We start from the raw sequence: 21748 nt of genomic DNA, 5'->3' as shown, positions 1-21748 counted from the left end.
TCTAGTCCATTTTTGGGAGTAGCATTGACGAGTAGCAGGCTTCCTGGAAGCCTCCAAGACATCCCTCACCGCCTGGGAAAACTGGTGCGGAGTTACGTTGAGAGGAACCAAGCTGTCAGGTGGAGAGACTGCAGGTTGGGATGAAGCAGAGACCCCTGATGCTGAGTAAGCAGTGAAGGAAACACTGGAAGTAGGTACGGTTCCCTGCTGCTGAGTTGAAGTAGAAGGGAGAACCAAGGTTGCCTGGGCCACCGAGGAGCTATCAGAATCATGGTGGCATGGTCGGACTTCAGCTTGACCAGAGTCTTTTGAATGAGAGGAAACGAAGGAAATGCATATAGAAAGAGATTCCTCCAGTCCAGAAGAAAGGCATCTGCCTCGAGGCGATGAGGAGCATAGATCCTGGAGCAAAACTGAGGCAGCTTGAAATTGTGGGGAGCAGCAAAGAGGTCTATCTGGGGCGTTCCCCACTGAGCAAAGATCTGATGAAGCGGCTTGGAATGGAGTGTCCATTCGTGAGGCTGGAAAAGACGACTCAGTTTGTCTGCCAAGACATTGTCCCTCCCCTGAATGTAGACAGCTTTGAGGAAGGCGTTGTGGCGAACTGCCCAATCCCAGACTCTGAGAGCTTACTGGCAGAGGGAGGCCGAGCCCATGACCCCCTGCTTGTTGACATAATACATGGCGACCTGATTGTCGGTGCGAATGAGGACCACCATGTCGTGAAGAAGATGTTGAAATGCTTGAAGAGCATTGAAGATGGCTCTGAGCTCCAGAAGATTGATTTGATGGAGTCGGTCCGCACAGGTCCAGAATCCCTGAGTGCGGAGCCCATCCAGATGCGCTCCCCAGGCATAGGTCGAGGAATCGGTTGTGAGAACCTTCTGGTGGGGAGGAGAATGAAACAGCAAACCTCTGGATAGATTCGAAGAGGTCATCAACCAGAGTAGAGACTGCCGAAGAGCAGGAGTGACTGTGATGTGTCGAGTCAACGGATCCGATACCTGAGTCCACTGAGATGCCAGGGTCCACTGAGGAATTCTGAGGTGGAGTCTGGCAAACGGCGTCAAATGAACTGTAGAGGCCATGTGGCCCAGGAGGACCATCATGTGTCTCGCTGAGATGGTCTGGCGAGACAACACAGACTGGCAGAGATGAAGAAGAGCATCCATGCGCTGAGGAGGAAGGAATGCTCTGAGACGTACGGTATCCAGGACAGCCCCGATGAAGGGAAGAGACTGGGTCGGCTGTAGATGAGACTTGGGAAAGTTGATCTCGAATCCCAAATCTGCAGGAACAGAATCGTTGACAGGGTCGCTGAGGCGACCCCTGAGGCCGAGGGAGCCTTGATCAGCCAGTCGTCGAGGTAGGGGAATACCTGAAGACCTTGGTTCCGGAGGGCCGCGGCCACCACCACCAGACATTTTGTGAAGACTCTGGGGGACGAAGACAGGCCGAATGGAAGCACTCGATACTGCAGATGGAGATGTCCCACCCGAAATCTGAGGAACTTGCGAGAGGCCGGATGAATGGTGATATGAGTGTAGGCCTCCTTGAGATCCAGAGAGCATAACCAGTCGTTCTGCTCGAGGAGGGGGTAGAGAGAAGCAAGTGTCAGCATGCGAAACCTCTCTTTGACTAGGAATTTGTTGAGGGCCCTGAGGTCCAAAATGGGTCGCAGGTCGCCCGTCTTCTTCGGAACAAGGAAGTACCGGGAGTAAAACTCCTGGTTCAGTTGGTCCGTCGGGACCGGCTCCACGGCACGAAGCCGGAGCAAAGCTTGAGCTTCCTGAAGAAGAAGGGCGGTCTGAGTCAAGTTGGAAGGATACTCTCTTGGAGGGTGGTCCGGAGGGACCCGATGGAAATGAAGAGAGTATCCTTCCTTGATGATAGTAAGGACCCAGAGGTCGGTTGTTATGGCCTCCCAGCGATGATAAAAATGATGGAGGTGCCCTCCGATGGGAAAAACAGGGGGAGGGAGAACGAGGTTGGTTATGCCCTCGACGAGACAGTCAAAAAGGCTGAGTGGTCTTAGGGACAGCAGGCAACTGAGACTTAGGCTGACCCTTCTGGGGAGGCTGTCGCTTCGCCGGTTGCCTCGCAGGTGGAGTTTGCCTCGGCTGATAACGCCGCTGATAAATCAACGGCGGGCGAGAAGGTCGAGACTGCTGAGGCTTCGGCCGAAGGATAGATTGGAAGGACTTTTCGTGGTCAGACAACTTCTTCGTGACAGTCTCGATGGATTCGTCAAAAAGATCCGCCCCAGCACACGGGACATTTGCCAGGAGGTCCTGAAGATTCTGGTCCATATCAATGGTCCGCAACCAGGCCAACCGGCGCATCGCCACCGAGCAGGCCGCCGCTCGGGCTGAGAGCTCGAACGCATCATAGGCAGATTGCATCAACTGAAGCCGAAGTTGGGACAGCGAAGCAACCACTTCCTCAAACTCAAACCTAGCCTGGGACTCGATTTATGGTGTGAACTTCCGAAGCACAGGTAGAAAAAATTCCAAGTAGGCTGCAAAGTGGAAATTGTAATTCAGGACTCGAGACGTCATCATCGAATTCTGATAGATGCGTCGACCAAACTTATCCATGGTTCTGCCCTCGCGGCCCGGAGGCACTGAAGCATAGACCTGGCCAGGATGAGACCGCTTGAACGAGGATTCGACCAGGAGGGACTGGTGAGAAAGCTGAGGACCCTCGAAGCCTTTATGATGCACCGTGCGGTACCGCGCATCCAATTTGCCAGGGACCGCAGGGATAGAGTAAGGAGACTCGAAGCATCGCTTGAAGGTCTGGTCGAGGAGCTTGTGCAGGGGAAGCCACAAGGACTCTGCCGGAGGACGAGGCAAGTGCATGGTATCGAGGTACTCCTTGGAATTTCGGGACCCAGCATCGAGAGTAATGTCCATGTCATCTGCCATCTGCCTGAGGAACGATGAAAAGGACAGTTGGTCCGCCGTCGCCGGTCTGCGAGACGGACTAGAAGAAGAAGAGGCTTCAGACTCCAGAGAGGCCTGCGAGCAACAGGACGAGTAGAAAACCTCGGGGTACTGAAACTCCGGGCCCGGAGGAGGAGACCCAGTCGAAGCAGCATACCCCAACCGAGGCAATTTCTTCTGAGGCGAAACGGTCGAGTGTCGAGAGGAATGCTTCGAAGAATGTCTGGATCGATGCCCCTCTCGATGCCTGGAAGGGGATCGAGCCCGTCTGTGAGAAACTGGGTCAGACGCCTCCAAGGAGCAGATTGGACTCGATGCCGTCGATCGCAGAGGTGGAAGAGTCGGCGCCTCCCCCGACGCCGCCCAGGCTTGATAGGGGGTTCGGAAGAACTCGTCCTGCTTCCTGCTATGCCCAGGACTGGGTGGCCCCGAAGGTGGACGCCACACTGAGTCATGGGGCGGAGTAACCGGTTCCAAGGGAGGCAGGTCACTAAACGAGGCTTTCCTCGAGGGGATGGGCTCCAAGGGAGGCATATCACTAAGGGAGGCCCTCCTCGAGGGAATCGGTTCCAAAGGAGGCACAGCACTAACGGAAGACCTCCTCGAGGACCCGGACACCGCTCGCTGCTCCTCCTCGCCGAGCAACAAGGTCGTGCGGCGAGGGGGAGGAGGAGGGGGCGGTCCGCCCCTCGAAGCCGAAGCTGGGAGGTCACCCTGTATGGTGGCAATCAGCCGAGGCCCCATGGTCTGCATGAGCTCCTCGAACTGAGCTTCCAGAAGGGACCGCAACGAAGCCGATATGGAGGGATCCGCACCAAAAGGGGGCCCTTCCACACGGTCTCCGTGCTCCTTCGGTGCTGCGTGCTTCTGCTTGCCAGTCTCCGGCACCTTGAGCACCACCGGTGGAACTGTAGGGGTCGATACCTGCTCCGAGGAGACAGAGGAAGGCACCGGCGCCGAAGCCGGGGCCGAAACCGGTGTGAACGATGCCGGTTTCAGGAGGCCCGAAGCAGCCAGGGAGGCAGAGGGCTTCGCTGAAGGAGTCGAAGCACCCGTCGATGTCGAAGCTGCAGGATCCGATGAAGCTTCCATCTTAAACATGGACTCCCACAGTAGACAGCGGCGCTTAAACGCTCTCGCCGTCAGAGTGGAGCAAGGCCGGCACAATTTCGGGAAGTGATCCGGTCCCAGACACTGTAAGCAGCGTCGATGAGGGTCCGTGAGCGAAATCGCGCGCTGGCACTTGCTACACTTTTTAAAACCGGTAATCGGCCAGGACATAGGCCGGAAAAGCTCCGCCGCAAGGTCGAAGGTGCGGGGCCCCAGCCATGCGGCCGACCCGGTATCGGAAGGAAAATTTTTTTTTTTTTGAAAAAAAAAAATCAAAGAAAGAAATAAATGCACAGAAAAGCCAAAAGAACTCAACCCGCAGCAAAATAGAAGGCAAAAAAGATATTCAATGGGCGCAAATTGAAGATAGACTTCTTAGCTCCGCGGAAGAAAAAGAACTGAGGAGACACGCCCGGACCATCGGGCGGGAAGGCACTGGCGCATGCGCGGTGCGGGCATCTCGAAACTTCTGAGTTTCTTCAAGCAAGACATGCTTGCAAGATGTCCGTATCGGGGCTCTGTCGGATGACATCACCCACTAGTGAGAATACCTGCCTGCTTGTCCTGGGATAAAAAATAGAATTCTGCCAAAGAATCATTTGTAAACACATCCTTTAATAGATGGAAAGTAAATATCCGCAAATCCCATGTAGGGCATTTGCTATTAACAAATTCAAAGTGGTCAAGAAAATACCTAGGTAAAAGACCATGTAAAGACTTAGAATATATACAACCAAACTTAAACGATCTTCTCACCTCAATTGGCAGCCAGTGCAATTTTGGGTAATATTTTGTCACATGGTAATTTTTTCAGACTGAATATCAAACAAACAGCGGTATTTTGAATAACTTGCAACCTCTTGATGTTTTTCTTACAGATTGACAAATAAAGAGGAGAGAACTACAGGAGGAGCAGCGCTGACTGTGCTCGGCACCAACTGCCAGTTTCACTAGTGGCCAGATCGGGAGCCCTTTCCAGCAGGGTACCTAGCATCATCTACACCCCTCCCCCGTTCCAGCAGGGGAGAGAACTACAGGAGGAGCAGCGCTGACGGTGCTCAGCACCAACTGCCAGTTTCACTAGTGGCCAGATCGGGAGCCCTTTCCAGCAGGGCACCTAGCATCATCTACACCCCTCCCCCGTTCCAGCAGGGGAGAGAACTACAGGAGGAGTAGCGCTGACGGTTCTCGGCACCAACTGCCAGTTGCACTAATGGCCAGATCGGGAGCCCTTTCCAGCAGGGCACCTAGCATCATCTACACCCCTCCCCCGTTCCAGCAGGGGAGAGAACTACAGGAGGAGTAGCGCTGATGGTTCTCGGCACCAACTGCCAGTTGCACTAGTGGCCAGATCGGGAGCCCATTCCAGCAGGGCACCTAGCATCATCTATACCCCTCCCCCATTCCAGCAGGGGAGAGAACTACAGGAGGAGCAGCGCTGACGGTACTCGGTACCAACTGCCAGTTTCACTAGTGGCCAGATCGGGAGTCCTTTCCAGCAGGGCACCTAGCATCATTTACACCCCTCCACCGTTCCAGCAGGGGAGAGAACTACAGGAGGAGCAGCGCTGACGGTGCTCGGCACCAACTGCCAGTTTCACTAGTGGCCAGATCGGGAGCCCTTTCCACCTAGCATCATCTACACCCCTCCCCCGTTCCAGCAGGGGAGAGCCGACAGAGGAGAGCTGCAGTCCGACGCTCAGACCAATGGTCGGTTCAGGAGCCCGTTCCAGCAGGGTACCTAACACCATCTTCACTCCTCCCCCATTCCGAAGGGTCTACCTCTGAGGATCTCGCATCATATACGGCAGCGGTGGAGATTACCTTGCCAGAGATGTCGCCTGTTCTTGGAGGAAACTCGGGACCCAGATGATAGCCATCGGAACTGGGGTTGACGGCAGTTAAAGAATTGAATGGGAATGGTGGTTGAAGTGAATTGGGGTGGAGATGGAGGTGGGTATGTAGAGGGATAGGGATATGATGTATTCCGGAAAGGCATTTAAGATATGGTGATAAATGATCATAATAATTACAAGTCAAAGATCTTGATGCTTTTTTGGAGTGTGTTTCTGTTTCTCTCTATGCTTATTTTTATCTCTATTTTATTTACTTTAATTATTATTTTAATTCTATCTTTAAATTATTTATTCATTACTTGTTGGAATATTTCATTTCTATCTCTATCTCTACCTCTGTCTTTTTATTTTTCATACTGTTTCTTCAGGTACTTTAGTTAGATTGTGAGCCTTTGGGACAGTTAGGGAATTCCCAAGTACTTATCTTATTTATTTAGTTTTTATTTATTGTATCTTTAATGCATCATTTTTGTAAACCGCTTAGAAACCTCACGGTTATTAGCGGTATATAAGAATTAAATTAAATTAAAGGATGTTATAGTAATCTAAAGAGCATAAAATAAGTGACTGTACCAATAGCCTAAATAGAAAATAACATTTTCTAATGTGTTAATGTTAATATCAAATGATAAATTTTGATCAAAGTGGATTCCCAAATTTTTTTTTAAATTCTTTATTCATTTTATATTTTACATCAAGTGCACAGAAAATATCAACAATTAAATTAATACATCGCTTGAAACTCCACAAATTTCTCCTTAAATAAGATTTATCCCATTCCTCCCACCGTACTAATATCAAATAATATATATAATATAATATAATGTAATAAATTCTGTCCTTCCCTTCATATCAAATAATGAAAATCAAAAACCTATCCCCCACCCCATACTTTCACTTATGTTAAACAGGGAAAAATGATATCTATTCATTACAATAATTTATTAATGGTCCCCACACATCCTGAAATTTTTTAAAATACCCTTTTTGAACAGCTAAAGTTCTTTCCATTTTATAAATGTGACACACTGATCTCCACCAAAAACTATAATTCAATCTGTTCCAATTTTTCCAATTACAGTGGTACCTTGGATTACGAGCATAATCCATTCCAGGAGCATGCTCATAATCCAAAATGCTCGTTTATCAAAGCAAGTTTCCCCAAAGGAAATAATGGAAACTCGCTTTGATAGGTTCCCACCCTCCCCCCCCAAGGCCAGCAGCGCTGCTCCCCCCCCACGAGAACCGCCATTGCTCCCCCCGCGAACTGGCACCCCCCGCCGCCATCGGGCACCCCCCCCGCCGCGATCTGAGGTCCCCCCAACCCACCCGAACCCTCTTCTTACTTTGCTGTAGCCTCCGCAGTGACAGCGGCACCAGCATGTCCTGTGCGTGGTGCCGGTGCCTGAAGATCTGCTTCCTGTGCAGGGCCTTGAGAGTTCACGTTCGACGTGAACTCTCATGCCTTGAGCATGTGCACATGCTCAAGGCCCAGCACAGGAAGCAGATCTTCAGGCACCGGCACCACGCACAGGACATGCTGGTGCCGGTGCCGCTGCGGAGGCTACTTTGTTCGAGTGGGTTGGGGGGACCTCAGGTCGCAGCGGGGGGGGGGGGTGCCCGATGGTAGCAGGGGGGTGCCCGATGGCGGCGGGGGGGGGGTTGCGGTGGGGAGGGTGCCGGTTCGCAGTGGGGGGGCGCTCACAAATCTAAGTGCGTTCGGTTTCCGAGGTGCCGATTTTGCGAATGTTTTGCAAAACACTCGTAAACCGAGATACCACTGTATATGTTATTTGCTGAATGGCAACTCCTGTCAGAATCATTAAAAGTTTGTTATTATTGGAAGATATTTGGCTCTCAGCTCTCATAGACATGCCAAATAAAACTGTGTCATATGACAATGCTACATGATTTTCTAACAAACAATTTATTTGGCCCCAGATCAACTTCCAAAAAGCCATAATAAATGGACAGTAAAACAATAAATGGTCTAAAGTTCCAGCATCGAGATGACAATGCCAGCATCTATTAGACTTAGAGCAATCCAATTTTTGTAAACGAACAGGGGTCCAGAATGCTCTATGCAACAGGAAAAACCACGTTTGCCTCATAGATGCAGACATTGTACATCTCATCCTCCAAGACCAAATTCGTGGCCATTGAGATGCAGTAATTTGATGCTTAATCTCAATGCTCCAAATATCTCTAAGTCCAGTTTTTGGGTTTTTATTCATATAAGTTAGGCGTCCTTGTAGAATCGCACTCAGCAGAGTTCAGCACTGTTTAGGCGTCTAACTTTTTAGGCATCATTTAGAGAATCAGGTTTTAGGTGACATTTAGACGTCCAAACAATGTCCTTAAAGTTAAAATATTTCATTATTATGTTATTAGATGGCAATTTTATGCTGTTTTTCATTATAATAGTAATACTAGAAGGTGATCTGTTTAATGCTTTTATTTATTTCTCTTCCATCAGACAGAGTGACTGGGATTCAAACCAATAACATTAGGACAGAAGGGTTTACGTTTAACCAGTGTGCTACTGAGTGAGCTAGCAAGCTGCACAACAATTGTAAAACTGGGTCTTATAGGCATTGTAAGGAAGTCTACTTAGATAGACTTGAGTTCTATGGATGGAACTTAGGCACTCTTTGGACGTTCTTCCAGAACTTAGGCACAGTTTGGATGTCCTTAATGCGATCTGCTAAATAGCTCTCTGGGTTTTTATTTTTGCATTATTAAGCTCAAAATACATTTAATGAGGCACCACACAAACGGGGCACATTAAAACAGATATATTGCATGCAAAACCTATTTTTTTGGACAACCAACAATGCTATTTGCTAATTAGAGAAAAAGATCCATTCACTGAAGCACAGGAGAGGGGAAGAAGGAGCAAGAGAAGGCAGGAGAGAGCAAGGGGCATCAGCGAGAGGTAGCTCCGCCTACCCCTGACGTTATCTACCGGAGCTCCTCCTTAAAAGGGGAGGGCCCAACGGCGCTCAGTTAAACAGGCTTGGGAAGGCAAGCAGGAGGCAGGAAAGTAGAAGGAGAGAAAAGAAGAGAACAGGAGAGGGGAAGAAGGAACAAGAGAAGGCAAGAGAGAGCAAGGAGCATCGGCAAGAGGTACCACTGCCTACCCCCCCTGATGTCATTCACTGGAGCTCCTCCTTAAAAGGGGAGGGGCCAACGACGCTCAGCCGTTCGGCGCGTGAAGGCAAGCATTAAAGGCGCTCACCTTAGCAAGAGCGCCTTTGCGAAGGGCCTTATGAAGGGACGAGCAAAGAAGAAACACTACACAGGCAAGAACCACAAGGGCAACAGGATAGACAAGCAGTAGACAAACAAAAACAATAGTATCAGAGGGCTATCACAGCAGACACAAGAGGACACACAAGCAACAGGGGTAGCAGGTTTAAAATCAAGAATAGGACTTCACAGTAACACCAAGGACGCTACACAGATTCCTACACAAGGAGAAGCCACTTCAGACTAGAGAGTTGCGCGGGGACAGAAATCCCACCCGTCCCCGCCAAAGTCCCACCCGTCCCCGTGAGGACTCCCACCCATCCCCACCCGTCCCCGTGAGGAATCCCTCCGTCCCCACCCGTCCCCGCGAGGAATCCCCTACATCCCCACCCGTCCCTATAAACTACAGAAATAGTTATTTCATTTACTTATGCTACTGAATTAAAGGCTCTGGTAGAAACCCATTTAAAAATAAGCAAAAAGACTTTATTAATTTGGAAATATTAATTGGGAAGAATACATACTTTGTAAACGGGTTTCTACCAGAGCCTCTAATGTTTATAAATTTTTATCAACACAACTAATATACTACTTTATCTTTAAGCAAAAAAAAAAAAAAAAGAATTTTTTTCCTACCTTTGTTGCCTGGTTTCTGCTTTCTTCATGTTCTCATTCAATTCCTTCCATCCACTGCCTCTCTTCTCTCTGTGTCTTCCATTTGCTCTGTTACTGTGCCTCTCCCTTTCTCCCCCCTCCCAAATTGGTCTGGCACCCATCTTTTTCCCTCTGCTCCCCCCATAGTCTGGCACCTCTGTCTTCTTCCCTGCCAGCGTCTTCTCCCCATTCCCTCTTCTCCATTCCCGTCATCCCCGTTCCCGTGCAGCTCTCTACTTCAGATAACAGACCGGCAAGCAGACAGCAATAGATGCAGCAGACAGATGCAGGATATTGAGCTACCCAGCTTTCTGCACCGTTTGCCATATGTATGACTACCTCCCCTCTGGGAGGCTGTCTTATGTATGCACTTGATGCGAGAAACTGGAGGGCCTGAAGAAGCAAGTCAGACTCCTGGAGGGCAGAATACTGAAACTAGAAGCACTTCGAGCAGTGGAAGAGGAGGACAGAGAGGCAGAAAACTTCATGACAGAGGAAACTGTTGAGGAAGAAGTCAGGGAGTTAGAGAAGTTCATCGAATAGGCATACAGGGAGGCCATGGAAAATCACCAACAACAGTGGAGCTGCCAAGATACACCTACAGTGAGCGAGGACCAAGATACATCTACAGTGAGTGAGGACCACATGGAGGACAACCACAAGGAAGACCAGTCTGGTGCAAGCCAACGCCAGGATGAGGGAAGATGGAATTGCACAGAGAACACGGACCTACAGCTGGAGAGATGGTCATACACCAGGGACACGGACCTGCGGCTAGAGAGGCAAGAGAAGACAGAGAGGACAGCAATCATCGTGGGGGACTCCATCATCACACAAGTCGACAGCCACATAGCGGGAGGAAGACAGGATTGGCTGGTGACCTGCCTACCAGGAGTCAAGGTAGAAGATATAGTGAGCCGCATCGACAGGATCATCGACAGCGTGAAAGAGGAAGATATGGCGGTGGTGATCCACGTGGGGGAAACAATGTGAGCAACAGGAACTACAGCAGGGAAGGACTGAAGGACCAGTTCTGGATGCTAGGAGGGATCTTTAGACCAGAACGCCGAGGGTAGCATTCTCGGAGATCCTGCCGGTACCTAGGGCCGATGAGAAGAGGCAGACGAAGCTGCAAGCAGTCAACACATGGATAAGGCACTGGTGTGAGGAAGAAGGATTCCACTTCGTGCGCAACTGGATGAGGTTCTGGGGGAAGAGCAAGCTATTCAGGAAGGATGGACTCCACCTCAGCAGAGGCGGAACGAAGCTATTTGCAAGCAACATCAAGAGAGAAATTGAGAAGTTTTTAAACTAGGAAGAAGAGGAAAGCCGACAATCGACCAAGAGTCGATGGTTTGGGAACCAGTACACCCAGAGGATACCATGCAGGAAGATAGCGGGGAAGACTCACCGGATCATAAGCAAGTCAGAAATCCTGATGGATCGAAAGGGACACAAGAGGAAAGGAAATGCAAGAAAGTAACAGGCCAAAACTCAAGTGTATGTACACAAACGCAAGGAGCCCAAGGAATAAGATGGGGGAATTGGAAGCTATGGCACAAAAATATAACCTTGACATCATTGGCATCACAGAAACATGGTGGAACGAGGAAAACGTCTGGGACACTGTGCTATCTGGATACAAACTATATCGCAGAGACAGAGTAGGTCAAAAAGGTGGGGGAATTGAGTCTACTGGAGAGAACACGCCGGAAACTAAAAATAAGGTAGAGTCTCTATGGGTCAAAATTCCCCAGGGCAGTCCGAAGAAATTGATGGAGAAATGATGGATGAGATTAAACGCAACTGCAAGGGAGGCAACGCAGTTATTGTGGGTGACTTCAATTATCCGGGGAGAGACTGGAACCTAGGCACCTCCGGCTGCGGTAGGGAGACCAACTTCCTGGATGCTGTAGGCGATTGCTTCCTGGAACAACTTGTCAAGGAAAATACGAGAGGAAATGCAATTCTGGACTTAATTCTAAATGGACTACGAGGACCGGCGCAAGTAGAAGGGATGTTGGGAAGCAGTGATCACAATATGATCTGCTTCAACCTGGACACGAGGGCAAAACATCGATCCAGAACGACAGCCACGGCACTGAACTTCCAAAAAGGGAATTACGAAAGGATGAGAATCATGGTAGGGAAGGTCAAAAAGAGGATAAGCACTGTAAAAACGCTAGAGCAGGCATGGTCCCTTTTTAAGGACGCAGTCACCGAGACGCAAAATCTATATATACCGTGTATCAACAAGGGATCCACGAGGAAAAAGAACAAGGAACCAGCATGGCTCACTGTAGCGGTGAAGGAAGCGATCAGAGACAAGAAGGGGCCGTGACAGAGGGAAGACAACTCAGACAACTTATGGCAGCGATCTATTTCTGCAGGGCAGGCTGCTGAACTTCAGTAAATTGCTGCGGGAAGCCGGACACTAGTGGGTAAGCTACTTCCCAAATGACCCTCCCCACTCACCCTCTAAAGCAAGAGCGGCAGGCCAGCAAGAGGCAGTGCTGTCACTCCTGCTTTAGGGGCGAGATGGGAGGGTCAGTCAATGAATCGGGAGGCCAATTTTTTGGTGGGGTAAATCGATTCGAATCGTGAATCGGGCAGCACTAGTCACGAGTGGAGTGCCGCAGGGTTCGGTGCTTGGACCCGTGCTCTTCAACATATTTATAAATGGCCTGGAAATTGGTACGACGAGTGAGGTGATTAAATTTGCAGATGATGCAAAATTATTCAGAGTAGTGAAGACGTAGGAGGATTGTGAAGACCTGCAACAAGACAAACACGCTCGAGAAATGAGCCGTGACATGGCAAATGAGGTTTAACGTGGTTAAGTGTAAGGTGATACATGTTGGTAACAAAAATCTTATACCCGAATACAGGATGTCCAGTGCAGTACTTGGAGAGACCCCCCAGGAAAGAGCCTTGGGAGTACTGGTCAACAAGTCAATGCAGCCATCTGCGCAACATGCGGCGGCGAAAAGGGCGAACAGAATGCTAGGAATGATTAAGAAGGGGATCACGAACAGACCGGAGAAGGTTATCATGCCGCTGTACCGGGCCATGGTATGCCCTCACCTGGAATACTGCGTCCAGGCCTGGTCACCGTATATGAAGAAGGACACAGTGCTACTCGAAAGGGTCCAGAGAAGAGTGACTAAAAGAGTTGCCGTACTGTGAGAGATTAGAGAAACTGGGCCTCTTCTCCCTTGAAAAGAGGAGACTGAGAGGGGACATGATCGAAACATTCAAGATAATAAAGGGAATAGACTTAGTAGATAAAGACAGGTTGTTCACCCTCTCCAAGGTAAAGAGAACGAGAGGGCACTCTCTAAAGTTAAAAGGGGATAGATTCCATTTAAACATAAGGAAGTTCTTCTTCACCCAGAGAGTGACAGAAAACTGGAACGCTCTTCCGGAGGCTGTTATAGGGGAAAACACCCTCCAGGGATTCAAGACAAAGTTTAGACAAGTTCCTTCTAAACCAGAACCTACGCAGCTCATTCTTGAAAGCAAAGAAAGCACATGACAAAAAAAATATATATATATCATAATAAACAGTATTTCGAAGGTTTCTTCATTCAATTTTTTTTTACTTTTAAGGTCTTCAAGATCTCTAAGCTATCATATCATAAGGAAGTCAGAGACACCTGCCTGAAAACTGCTATAGCTTAATAAGTAAAAGCCCTGTGCTCCTCTTCCAGAGATCATGGGTTCAAATCCCAGAACAAATTTTAATTGTGGCATTCTACCTTGTAGGTGCACCTTGATGATCTCACAATGAAGTCACCATTATGAAGCTGCAAACCTCTATTTGCAATGAAGTAGAAGCCATACTAAGGTCTGTATCTGTTTATTTCTGTTTTTAAGCTTTTGCAAATGAAGTTATGTATGCAATCCATATATTTTTGTCATGTGCTTTCCTTGCTTTCAAGAATGAGCTGATTGGAGTACTGTTTAGTCAGAAAAAAGGGTAGCTTTTTAGCAAGAAAACTAAAGCTATGTTTTTCATATGCTGTGCTTCAGTTAATGGATCTTTTCCTCTAATTAGCAAATAGGTTTTGCATGCAATTTATCTGTTTTGATGTGCCCCGTTTATGTGGTGGCTTATTAAATGTATTTTGAGCTTAATTAAGCAAAAATAAAAACCCAAATAGTTATTTAGAAGATCGCATTAAGAACATCCAAAGTGTGCCTAAGTTCCGGAAGAACGTCTAAAGAGTGCCTAAGTTCCATCTATAGAACTCAGGTCTATTTGAAACCCAAACAAAGCTCAAAAGTAGACCTGGTTTTTATTCTCCTACAATATAGGCATCATATGGACGTCCTAGGTCGCTCAATGTTATGTAAATGAATCAAAGGACGCCCAAATTGAGTCATTGCCCAAACCACATCCATTCCACCCCCATGCTTATTGAGTTAGGCGCAAGTTTTTTTTAGGCGCAAGTTTTAAACATGGGTGTCCATGAAATTGTGGCTGCGTCTACAAAGTGGCTTATCGCTTGTTAAGACCCTTAATTGGCTCATTAACTGCTTAGATTGGACGCCTAAAGCTCACTTAACTTTAGGCATACCTTTATAGAATCAGGGCCAAAATATCTGTGGCTTCAATACAGCCATGATTTTTTCCTATCCACCCCTACACCTAAGTGTCTTTACAAAAGAAGCACATTCTTGCCCTGTCGACCTAGATGACCTATTATAAAATTACCCCCAAGTGTGGTTCAGCTCAGTCTAGCCATTAAAAACTTGAGTATGTTTCAAGTTTCAAGTTTTCAAGTTTATTATGGGACTTGATAAATCGCTTAATCGGATATTCTAAGCGATTTACATTTAAAATTTACAACGTAAAATCAAAAAACAATAACAATGCAATACATAATAATATATACAATTTAAATAATGGCTAAAATATTCTAAATTTAAACAATGTTAAATACTGGGAAAGGAGGGATGAAATATAATTTTAAAGTAAAGAAGAAACATTAAGGGCAAATACAAAAAGGATATAGTTAAAACAGGTTCAACCAAATAAATAATTCATGAAATATAAAATTATGTAGAAAAGGCATCTTTAAAAAGGAAAGTTTTTAACTCAGATTTAAATTTTCCAAGGTCTTTCTCCTCCCGTAAAGTAATAGGGAGGGCGTTCCAGGTTTGAGGTGCCGTACAAGAAAAAATGAGTTGTCTTCTTGTATTAATAATTTTTAAGGATGGGATCGTTAGCAGATTTTGTTCGCTAGAACGTAAAATTCTCTTTGCAGAATATGGAATCAGTGATCTATATAAAAAAGCAGGGGTCTTATTAATCAAAGTTTTAAAGATAATTACACATAACTTATAAGTGATTCTGTAATTAACAGGAAGCCAATGAGCCTCTTTTAGAAGTGGTGTTACATGATCAAATTTCTTGGAATTATTTATTAATTTTATTGCTGTGTTCTGTATAATTTGTAATCGTTTTATTTCATATTGTGCAATTCCTTTGAATAAAGAGTTGCAGTAATCAAGTTTAGAAATCACCAAAGAGTGAATCAATATAGTGAGTGATTTAGCACAGAGGAATTTCGAGATGGAACGAATTTTACGTAATCTATAAAAAGTGATTTTCACAATGTTGCTGATATGATCATGGAAATTTAGTTTGTTATCAAAAATTACACCTAAAATTTTTATATTTTTAACTAATTGAAGGGGAACATTATGAATTGAAATCGGATGAACAAGAGAAAAGTTCTCTTTCCAAGGAAATAACATAACATTGGTTTTTTTAATATTGAGAGCCAATCTGTTTTTGTCTAGCCAATGATATACATGATCAAGTTTCTCATTGATAGATGAAATTTCAACTGTATTATTATTATTTAGAGGGTGTAATAATTGTATATCATCAGCATATGCAAAAACATGAAATCCTACTGATTGGCATAATGTCATTAATGGAGCAAGAAAAATATTAAAAAGTAATGGTGAAAGAATAGATCCTTGTGGAACCCCATGAGAAATCTGAGATGGATGGGATGAAGAATTGTTGAAATCAACTATTGAAGTACGTTCACTAAAGTAAGATGTGAACCAAGCTAGAACTTCATCTCTAACCCCAATAGATTGAAGTCTAGCAAGGAATAATTGGTGATCAATTGTATCAAACGCTGCTGACAGATCAAGAGAAACTAACAGCACCGATTGATGGTGATCTAGGAAATATTGAATTGAAGTAGTCATTCCAAGAAGAGAGTGTTCCGTGTTATGGTGTTTTCTAAAACCTGTTTGATTCGGATGTAACACATTAGTTTGTTCTATAAACTCAGATATCTGATTGAAAACAATTTTTTCTGTTAATTTAGCCAAGAATGGAATAGTGGATATTGGTCTATAATTGGAAAGTTCATCTTGACCTACATTTTTATCCTTGATAATTGGACGGATATATGATTTTTTCCAATTTAGGGGAACCGTATGTTGATTTAAACTTTCTATAACTAATATATGAATCATAGGTCCAAAGATTTTAAAATATTGTTTAAAATTAATGGTGGTATTAGGTCAGCTTTTGAACTTTTGCAATTCAGAGTTTTTAGAACAGTTTCTATCTCATTTAAACTAGGCATCTTGAATTTCGAGCATTTGGAGGATAACAAATCTGAATTGGTCTGTTCAGAATCACTTATAAGTGAGAGATTTGTAAACGATTTCCTAATATTAGTAATTTTCTCTGTAAGGTAGTCAGCAATTTCCTGGGCTGTTGGGACTATGCCATTGGAATCATTTTGTATTTTATGAGATGTTATTTTGTTAAGAATGTTATAAAGCATTGAAGGATTTTTAGCTTTAAAAATCTTTTCAGAATAGTATTTCATTTTAGTTTGATTAATTTTTGTTTTATAAAATTTCATATGGTCCCTGTATGTAAAGAGATTTTCCTGGGATTTATCCTTCCTCCATCTCCGTTCAAGAGATCTTAATTGTTTCTTAAGGAGTAAAAGATCTGTGGTAAACCAAGGATTACTACATTTTCGAGCCGAAATGATCTTTTTTTGAATTGGAACAAGTTTATTTAAAGTAGTTTGAATGGCATTATTCCATAAGTTGGTTAAATCATCAATTGAAGTAGTAGTTGATTTTGAAAAATCTAGTTGAAACGTAGATTGAATTGAATCATATGAGAGATCGTTAAAATTCCTGTATGAAATTGTTTGACGTGTAGAATCAGGTCTGGTAAAAAGGCTAACATATTTTAGTGAAATAAAAAAGTGATCAGACCATGGAACTGGATGACAACAATTTAAGGAAAAATTGTTTTTTGCCGAAATCGGAATCAACACTGTGTCAATAGTGTGACCTGCTTGATGTGTTGGTTGGGTTATTAGAGAATACAGGTCTAATTGATTGATATGGGAGAGAACAGTTTTAGTGAAATTGTTATTTTGATCATCAAAATGGATGTTGAAATCCCCTAAAATTAATGGATTTGAAGAAGAACTGCCAAATTCAAACAGTAAAGACATCAAAAATGCCATATTATCAGAATTTATCGGTGGAGGGAGATAAATTAGCAGTATATCTGTTCTAGGTTTTGTTTATATAGTTAAATGTAAAAATTCAATGGGCACAGAGCCTGTAGATTTGTCTACCTGAGTCAATAAGAATTCTCTAAATATTACAGCTAAACCTCCACCTTTTTTATTGGTCCGATGATTATAAAAAAAAGAAAAACCATCTGGGCAGGCAAATGTAAGATAGGCTTCATCACCTTCTGATAACCATGTTTCAGTTAGGAATAATATATCTAACGATTGGTCTATAACAAGATCTTTAATGAGATGAAATTTTGTTTTAATTGAACGAATATTGATTAAACCTATATTTAATGATAGGGGCTTATGATTTAAAGGTAATTTGGAATTAGAAAAAAATGTATTACTTGTAAGTAGTGATTTTAAATTAGATGGCAAAACGGAACGAAAATTTCTATGAATGGATTTATTTGAGATGGGTCTATGACCCCAAAAAACCGGAATAGACGAACTATTTTCCATGTCTGCAAAGTCACTTATATGTTTCCTTGTAAGGAAAACTTTTCTTTAGTTGCTCCTATTTTGATTCAAAATATACCTCTTCAATTAGTTAAAAATACTAAAATTCTAGGAGTAATTTTTGATAATAAACTTAATTATCATGATCACATTAGTAGTATTGTTAAAACCACCTTCTATAGATTGCGGAAAATTCGATCCATTTCTAAATTCCTCTGTCCCAGAGCACTTAATATTCTTATTCACTCTCTGGTGATGTCTAAAATTGATTATTGCAACTCATTATTTACAGGAATTGCGTTACAAGAAATTAAACGTTTACAAATTATTCAAAATGCTTCTATTAAATTAATAACAAAATCTAAAAAATTTGATCATGTGACACCACTCCTTAAAAAGGCTCATTGGCTTCCAGTCATACATAGAATTACACATAAATTATGTACTATTATCTTTAAAACATTAGAAAATAAGACTCCAGCATTTTTATTCAGACTACTTATCCCATATTCAGTTAAAAGAACTTTAAGATCTAGTGAACGGAACCTTTTATCAATTCCTTCGTTAAAAGTTATTAGCACAAGAAGACAATTTATCTTCTCATGTACAGCTCCCCAGATCTGGAATGCGCTTCCCATGTTTTTACGGGAGGAGAAGGTGTTTGGGAAATTTAAAAGCGAATTAAAAACCTTTTTATTCAAAGACGCATTTGCAAATTAATTAAATTTTATTATAAAGTGTTATTCTAGCGAATTATTTTTCTATCTTTTGTTTTTTTTAATTTCCTTATGTATTTTCCCTGTATGTTCTTTCTTTACTATAAAAAATGTATTTCACCCCCTCTTACATTACATTACATTACATTACATTACATTAGGGATTTCTATTCCGCCATTACCTTGCGGTTCAAGGCGGATTACAAAAGGTTAGTTTAAGGACAGAATTACAATGAATTACAGAATTACCGAATTACAGAATTACAAAGGTTAGTTTAAAGACAGAATTACAATGAATTACAGAATTACCGAATTACAGAATTACATGAATTATAATGAGTAGCTAGAGAGGTAGGATGTAGATCTTAAGGGCTTTTAGAGGTCGTGTTGTTATTGCTGTTTTAGGAATTTCTTGAAGAGTGTGGTTTTTATTTCTTTTCTGAACGTCTTATAGTCTGGGGTGGTCATCAGAAGGTTGGAGATCTGGTTGTCTAGTCTTGCAGCTTGGGTGGCTAGGAGGCCGTCATGTAGTTTTGTTCTTTTTACTTCTTTGGATGGGGGGGGTATGAATGGGGAGTGCGTTTTTCTGTGTCTGGTATTGGTTGCTTGGATGAGGCGATTGTTCAGGTATGATGGACTGTCTCCGTGTAGGGTTTTAAATAATATGCAGTAGAATTTGAATTGGATTCTTTCTTGGATTGGGAGCCAGTGTGAGTTGATGAAGGCCTCAGTGATGTGGTCGTGTTTTTTCAATGAATAGACGAGTCTTAAGGCTGTATTTTGGATTGTTTGGAGTTGTCTTATCGTAGTTGCCGGACATGGGAGGAAGAGTATGTTACAGTAGTCCAATATACCTAGTATTAGGGATTGTACTATAAGTAGGAATTGTGTACTTTCAAAGAATTTTCGGACTTGTCTCAGGTTTCTCATGATTGCGAATGATTTTTGCGTTGTTTTGTTTATTTGCGGTTGCATAGTGCAGCATCTGTCTATGGTCATGCCAAGTAGTTTTATGGTTGTTTGGATGGGATATTTGGTTGCGTTTATGTCTAGGATGGTTGTGGTTTGGATCTTGTCATTTTCTAGGAGGATGAATTTGGTTTTGTCTTGGTTGAGTTTAAGTTTGTGATTTTCCATCCAGGTTGTGACTGCTTCCAGTGTTTGGTGAAGTTCGTCTGTCATGGTAGGTTTAGAATGATCGTATGGGATGAGGATGGTGATGTCATCCGCATAGCTATAGGATGTTATGCCTAGATTATCCAGGTGAGTTCCTAGAGAGGCAGTGTATAGATTGAAGAGGGTGGGGGATAGTGGAGATCCTTGTGGTACGCCGCAGGGGTTTGACCAGGATTCTGATTTTTTTTTGTTTGATTTTACACTGTAGGTTCTGAGTTTTAGGAATCCTTCGAACCAGGAGTATACTTTGTCTGAGATGCCTATTGCATCTAAGATCTGTAGAAGGATGTTGTGGTCTACTAGGTCGAATGCCGCTGATAGGTCCAGTTGTATGAGTAGCATTTTTTTCCCTGTACTAAGTTGTTGTCTGACGGTATCCATGAGGGAGCCTAGTAATGTCTCTGTGCTGAAGTTTGTTCTGAATCCTGATTGCATGGGGTGGAGTATGTTATGGTCTTCTATGTAATTGGTGAGGAGTTTGGCTACTAGGCCTTCTATAATTTTGACATATAGCGGAATTGAGGCTATAGGTCTATAGTTAGATGGGAGGTTTTGTGGTGCCTTTGGGTCTTTTTGGATTGGGGTGATGACAATTTCGCTGAGGTTGTCAGGGAATGTGCCCTCTGTGAGCGTGAGTTGGATCCATTGTAGCGTTATGGTGCGGAACTTTACACTAGAGGTGGTAAGGAGATATGAGGGGCAGTGGTTGAGGTCACAGGAGGCATGGCTGTATTTTTTGTAGAATTTGTTGAATTCTGACCATTGTATGTTTGGGAATTGAGTCCAAATTCTGTCTGCTGCGATTGCCTCTTTTCTTGTAGGTTGGATTGTGATTGGATTTTGCTTGGAGGGGTTGAGGATGAGTGTGGCTCTGGTGTTGGTGATTTTGTTCTTGAAGTGTTCTGCTAAGAGGGTGGGTGATGGTGGAGGTGTGTTCGTGGTAGTAGTGTATGGTTTGGTGTCTGTTAATTCTTACCTTTTGTTTACGTTATAATTAATTAACTGTATGTAATGTTTTCGTTTCCTTACATGTATATTTTATTGTACATCGCTTAGAAATCCGATTAAGCGATTCAACAAGCAAACTAATAAACTTGAAACTTAAACTTGATGTGTCTCAAAACTTTTCAAGACCATGTGATAAGCCTCTGTTCTTTATGAATTCAATGCTAAATAGCAAAAAAAACAAACAAACAAAAAAAAAAAACCCAAACATTCAGTGGCTCCTATAGTTCAAAATATTGATGGCTCTTGTGTATTAAGTCTATTAAAAAGTAGAAAATTCCCCTCTTCCCAAAAGTCCACCTATGCCGCAACAGTACTTCATAGTCTTAGGTACTTACAGTAATCTTATGCCAGGTCTTCCGTGGTTCTCTGTTACCACCAGGTCTATCTGGGTGACCAGCGTCTCGCCTCACTATGAACTGCATATTTGAGGTACCACCCCTGTCTCGATCATGCCAGTCCTCACCTCGTCGTCTGCGCCTATCATAGGGTGTGCTGATAATCATTAAGAGATGACCAAAGTAAGGAAGAGCATATGTTGAGGAACAGAAAACAGAAAGTTTCTAATAGATTGTTATAAGAACATGCACTCACTATCTGCCTTTTGGAGTTTCTAGGGTTTCACTCATTGCTACATCACCATCATCATCTTCCAATCGAGCGCGAGGGTTCAGTCCTCCACCACCACCACCACCGCCACCACCACCACCACCACCACCGCCACCCCCGCCACCTCTTCGGGATCTGTGGTTCATCTCACTGTACATCCTTGCACGGAAGGGACCACGGCCTTTCTTTTTCTTTGAAGAAAAGCCTCCGCCAACACGATCATCATGTTCTAAGCAAAAGCAAACAAGAATTATCCACTTAGAGAGAGGAGGGGAGGGGGTGAATATATGGTCAGCTGAATAGATTCCCCCCCCCCCATTTTTATAAGCATACACAAATCAGGAGACTTATATCATTCAAAAATATTAACCACAATAAGGCAAGAT

The 21748-nt window shown here is 44.0% G+C and overlaps 1 protein-coding gene across 1 annotated transcript in view; it reads right to left on the bottom strand.

The window, feature by feature from the left end:
• The window catches only part of NXF1 (nuclear RNA export factor 1), a 198781-nt gene extending 177343 nt beyond the window's left edge, over positions 1 to 21438 (bottom strand). The window contains exons 1-2 of the mRNA XM_033954850.1: positions 21348 to 21438; positions 21092 to 21248 (exon numbers count right to left, since the gene is read on the bottom strand). Of these exons, the coding sequence (XP_033810741.1) occupies positions 21092 to 21248; positions 21348 to 21382 (192 nt within the window). The 5' untranslated portion in view covers positions 21383 to 21438. The remainder of the gene's footprint in view (positions 1 to 21091; positions 21249 to 21347) is intronic.
• Positions 21439 to 21748: the final 310 nt, after the last annotated feature.

Source organism: Geotrypetes seraphini, chromosome 8, assembly GCF_902459505.1.
Source record: "Geotrypetes seraphini chromosome 8, aGeoSer1.1, whole genome shotgun sequence".
NCBI classification, from domain to species: domain Eukaryota; kingdom Metazoa; phylum Chordata; class Amphibia; order Gymnophiona; family Dermophiidae; genus Geotrypetes; species Geotrypetes seraphini.
Note: the sequence above shows the minus strand (reverse complement) of the source record. Positions and strands in the feature narration are given on the sequence as shown.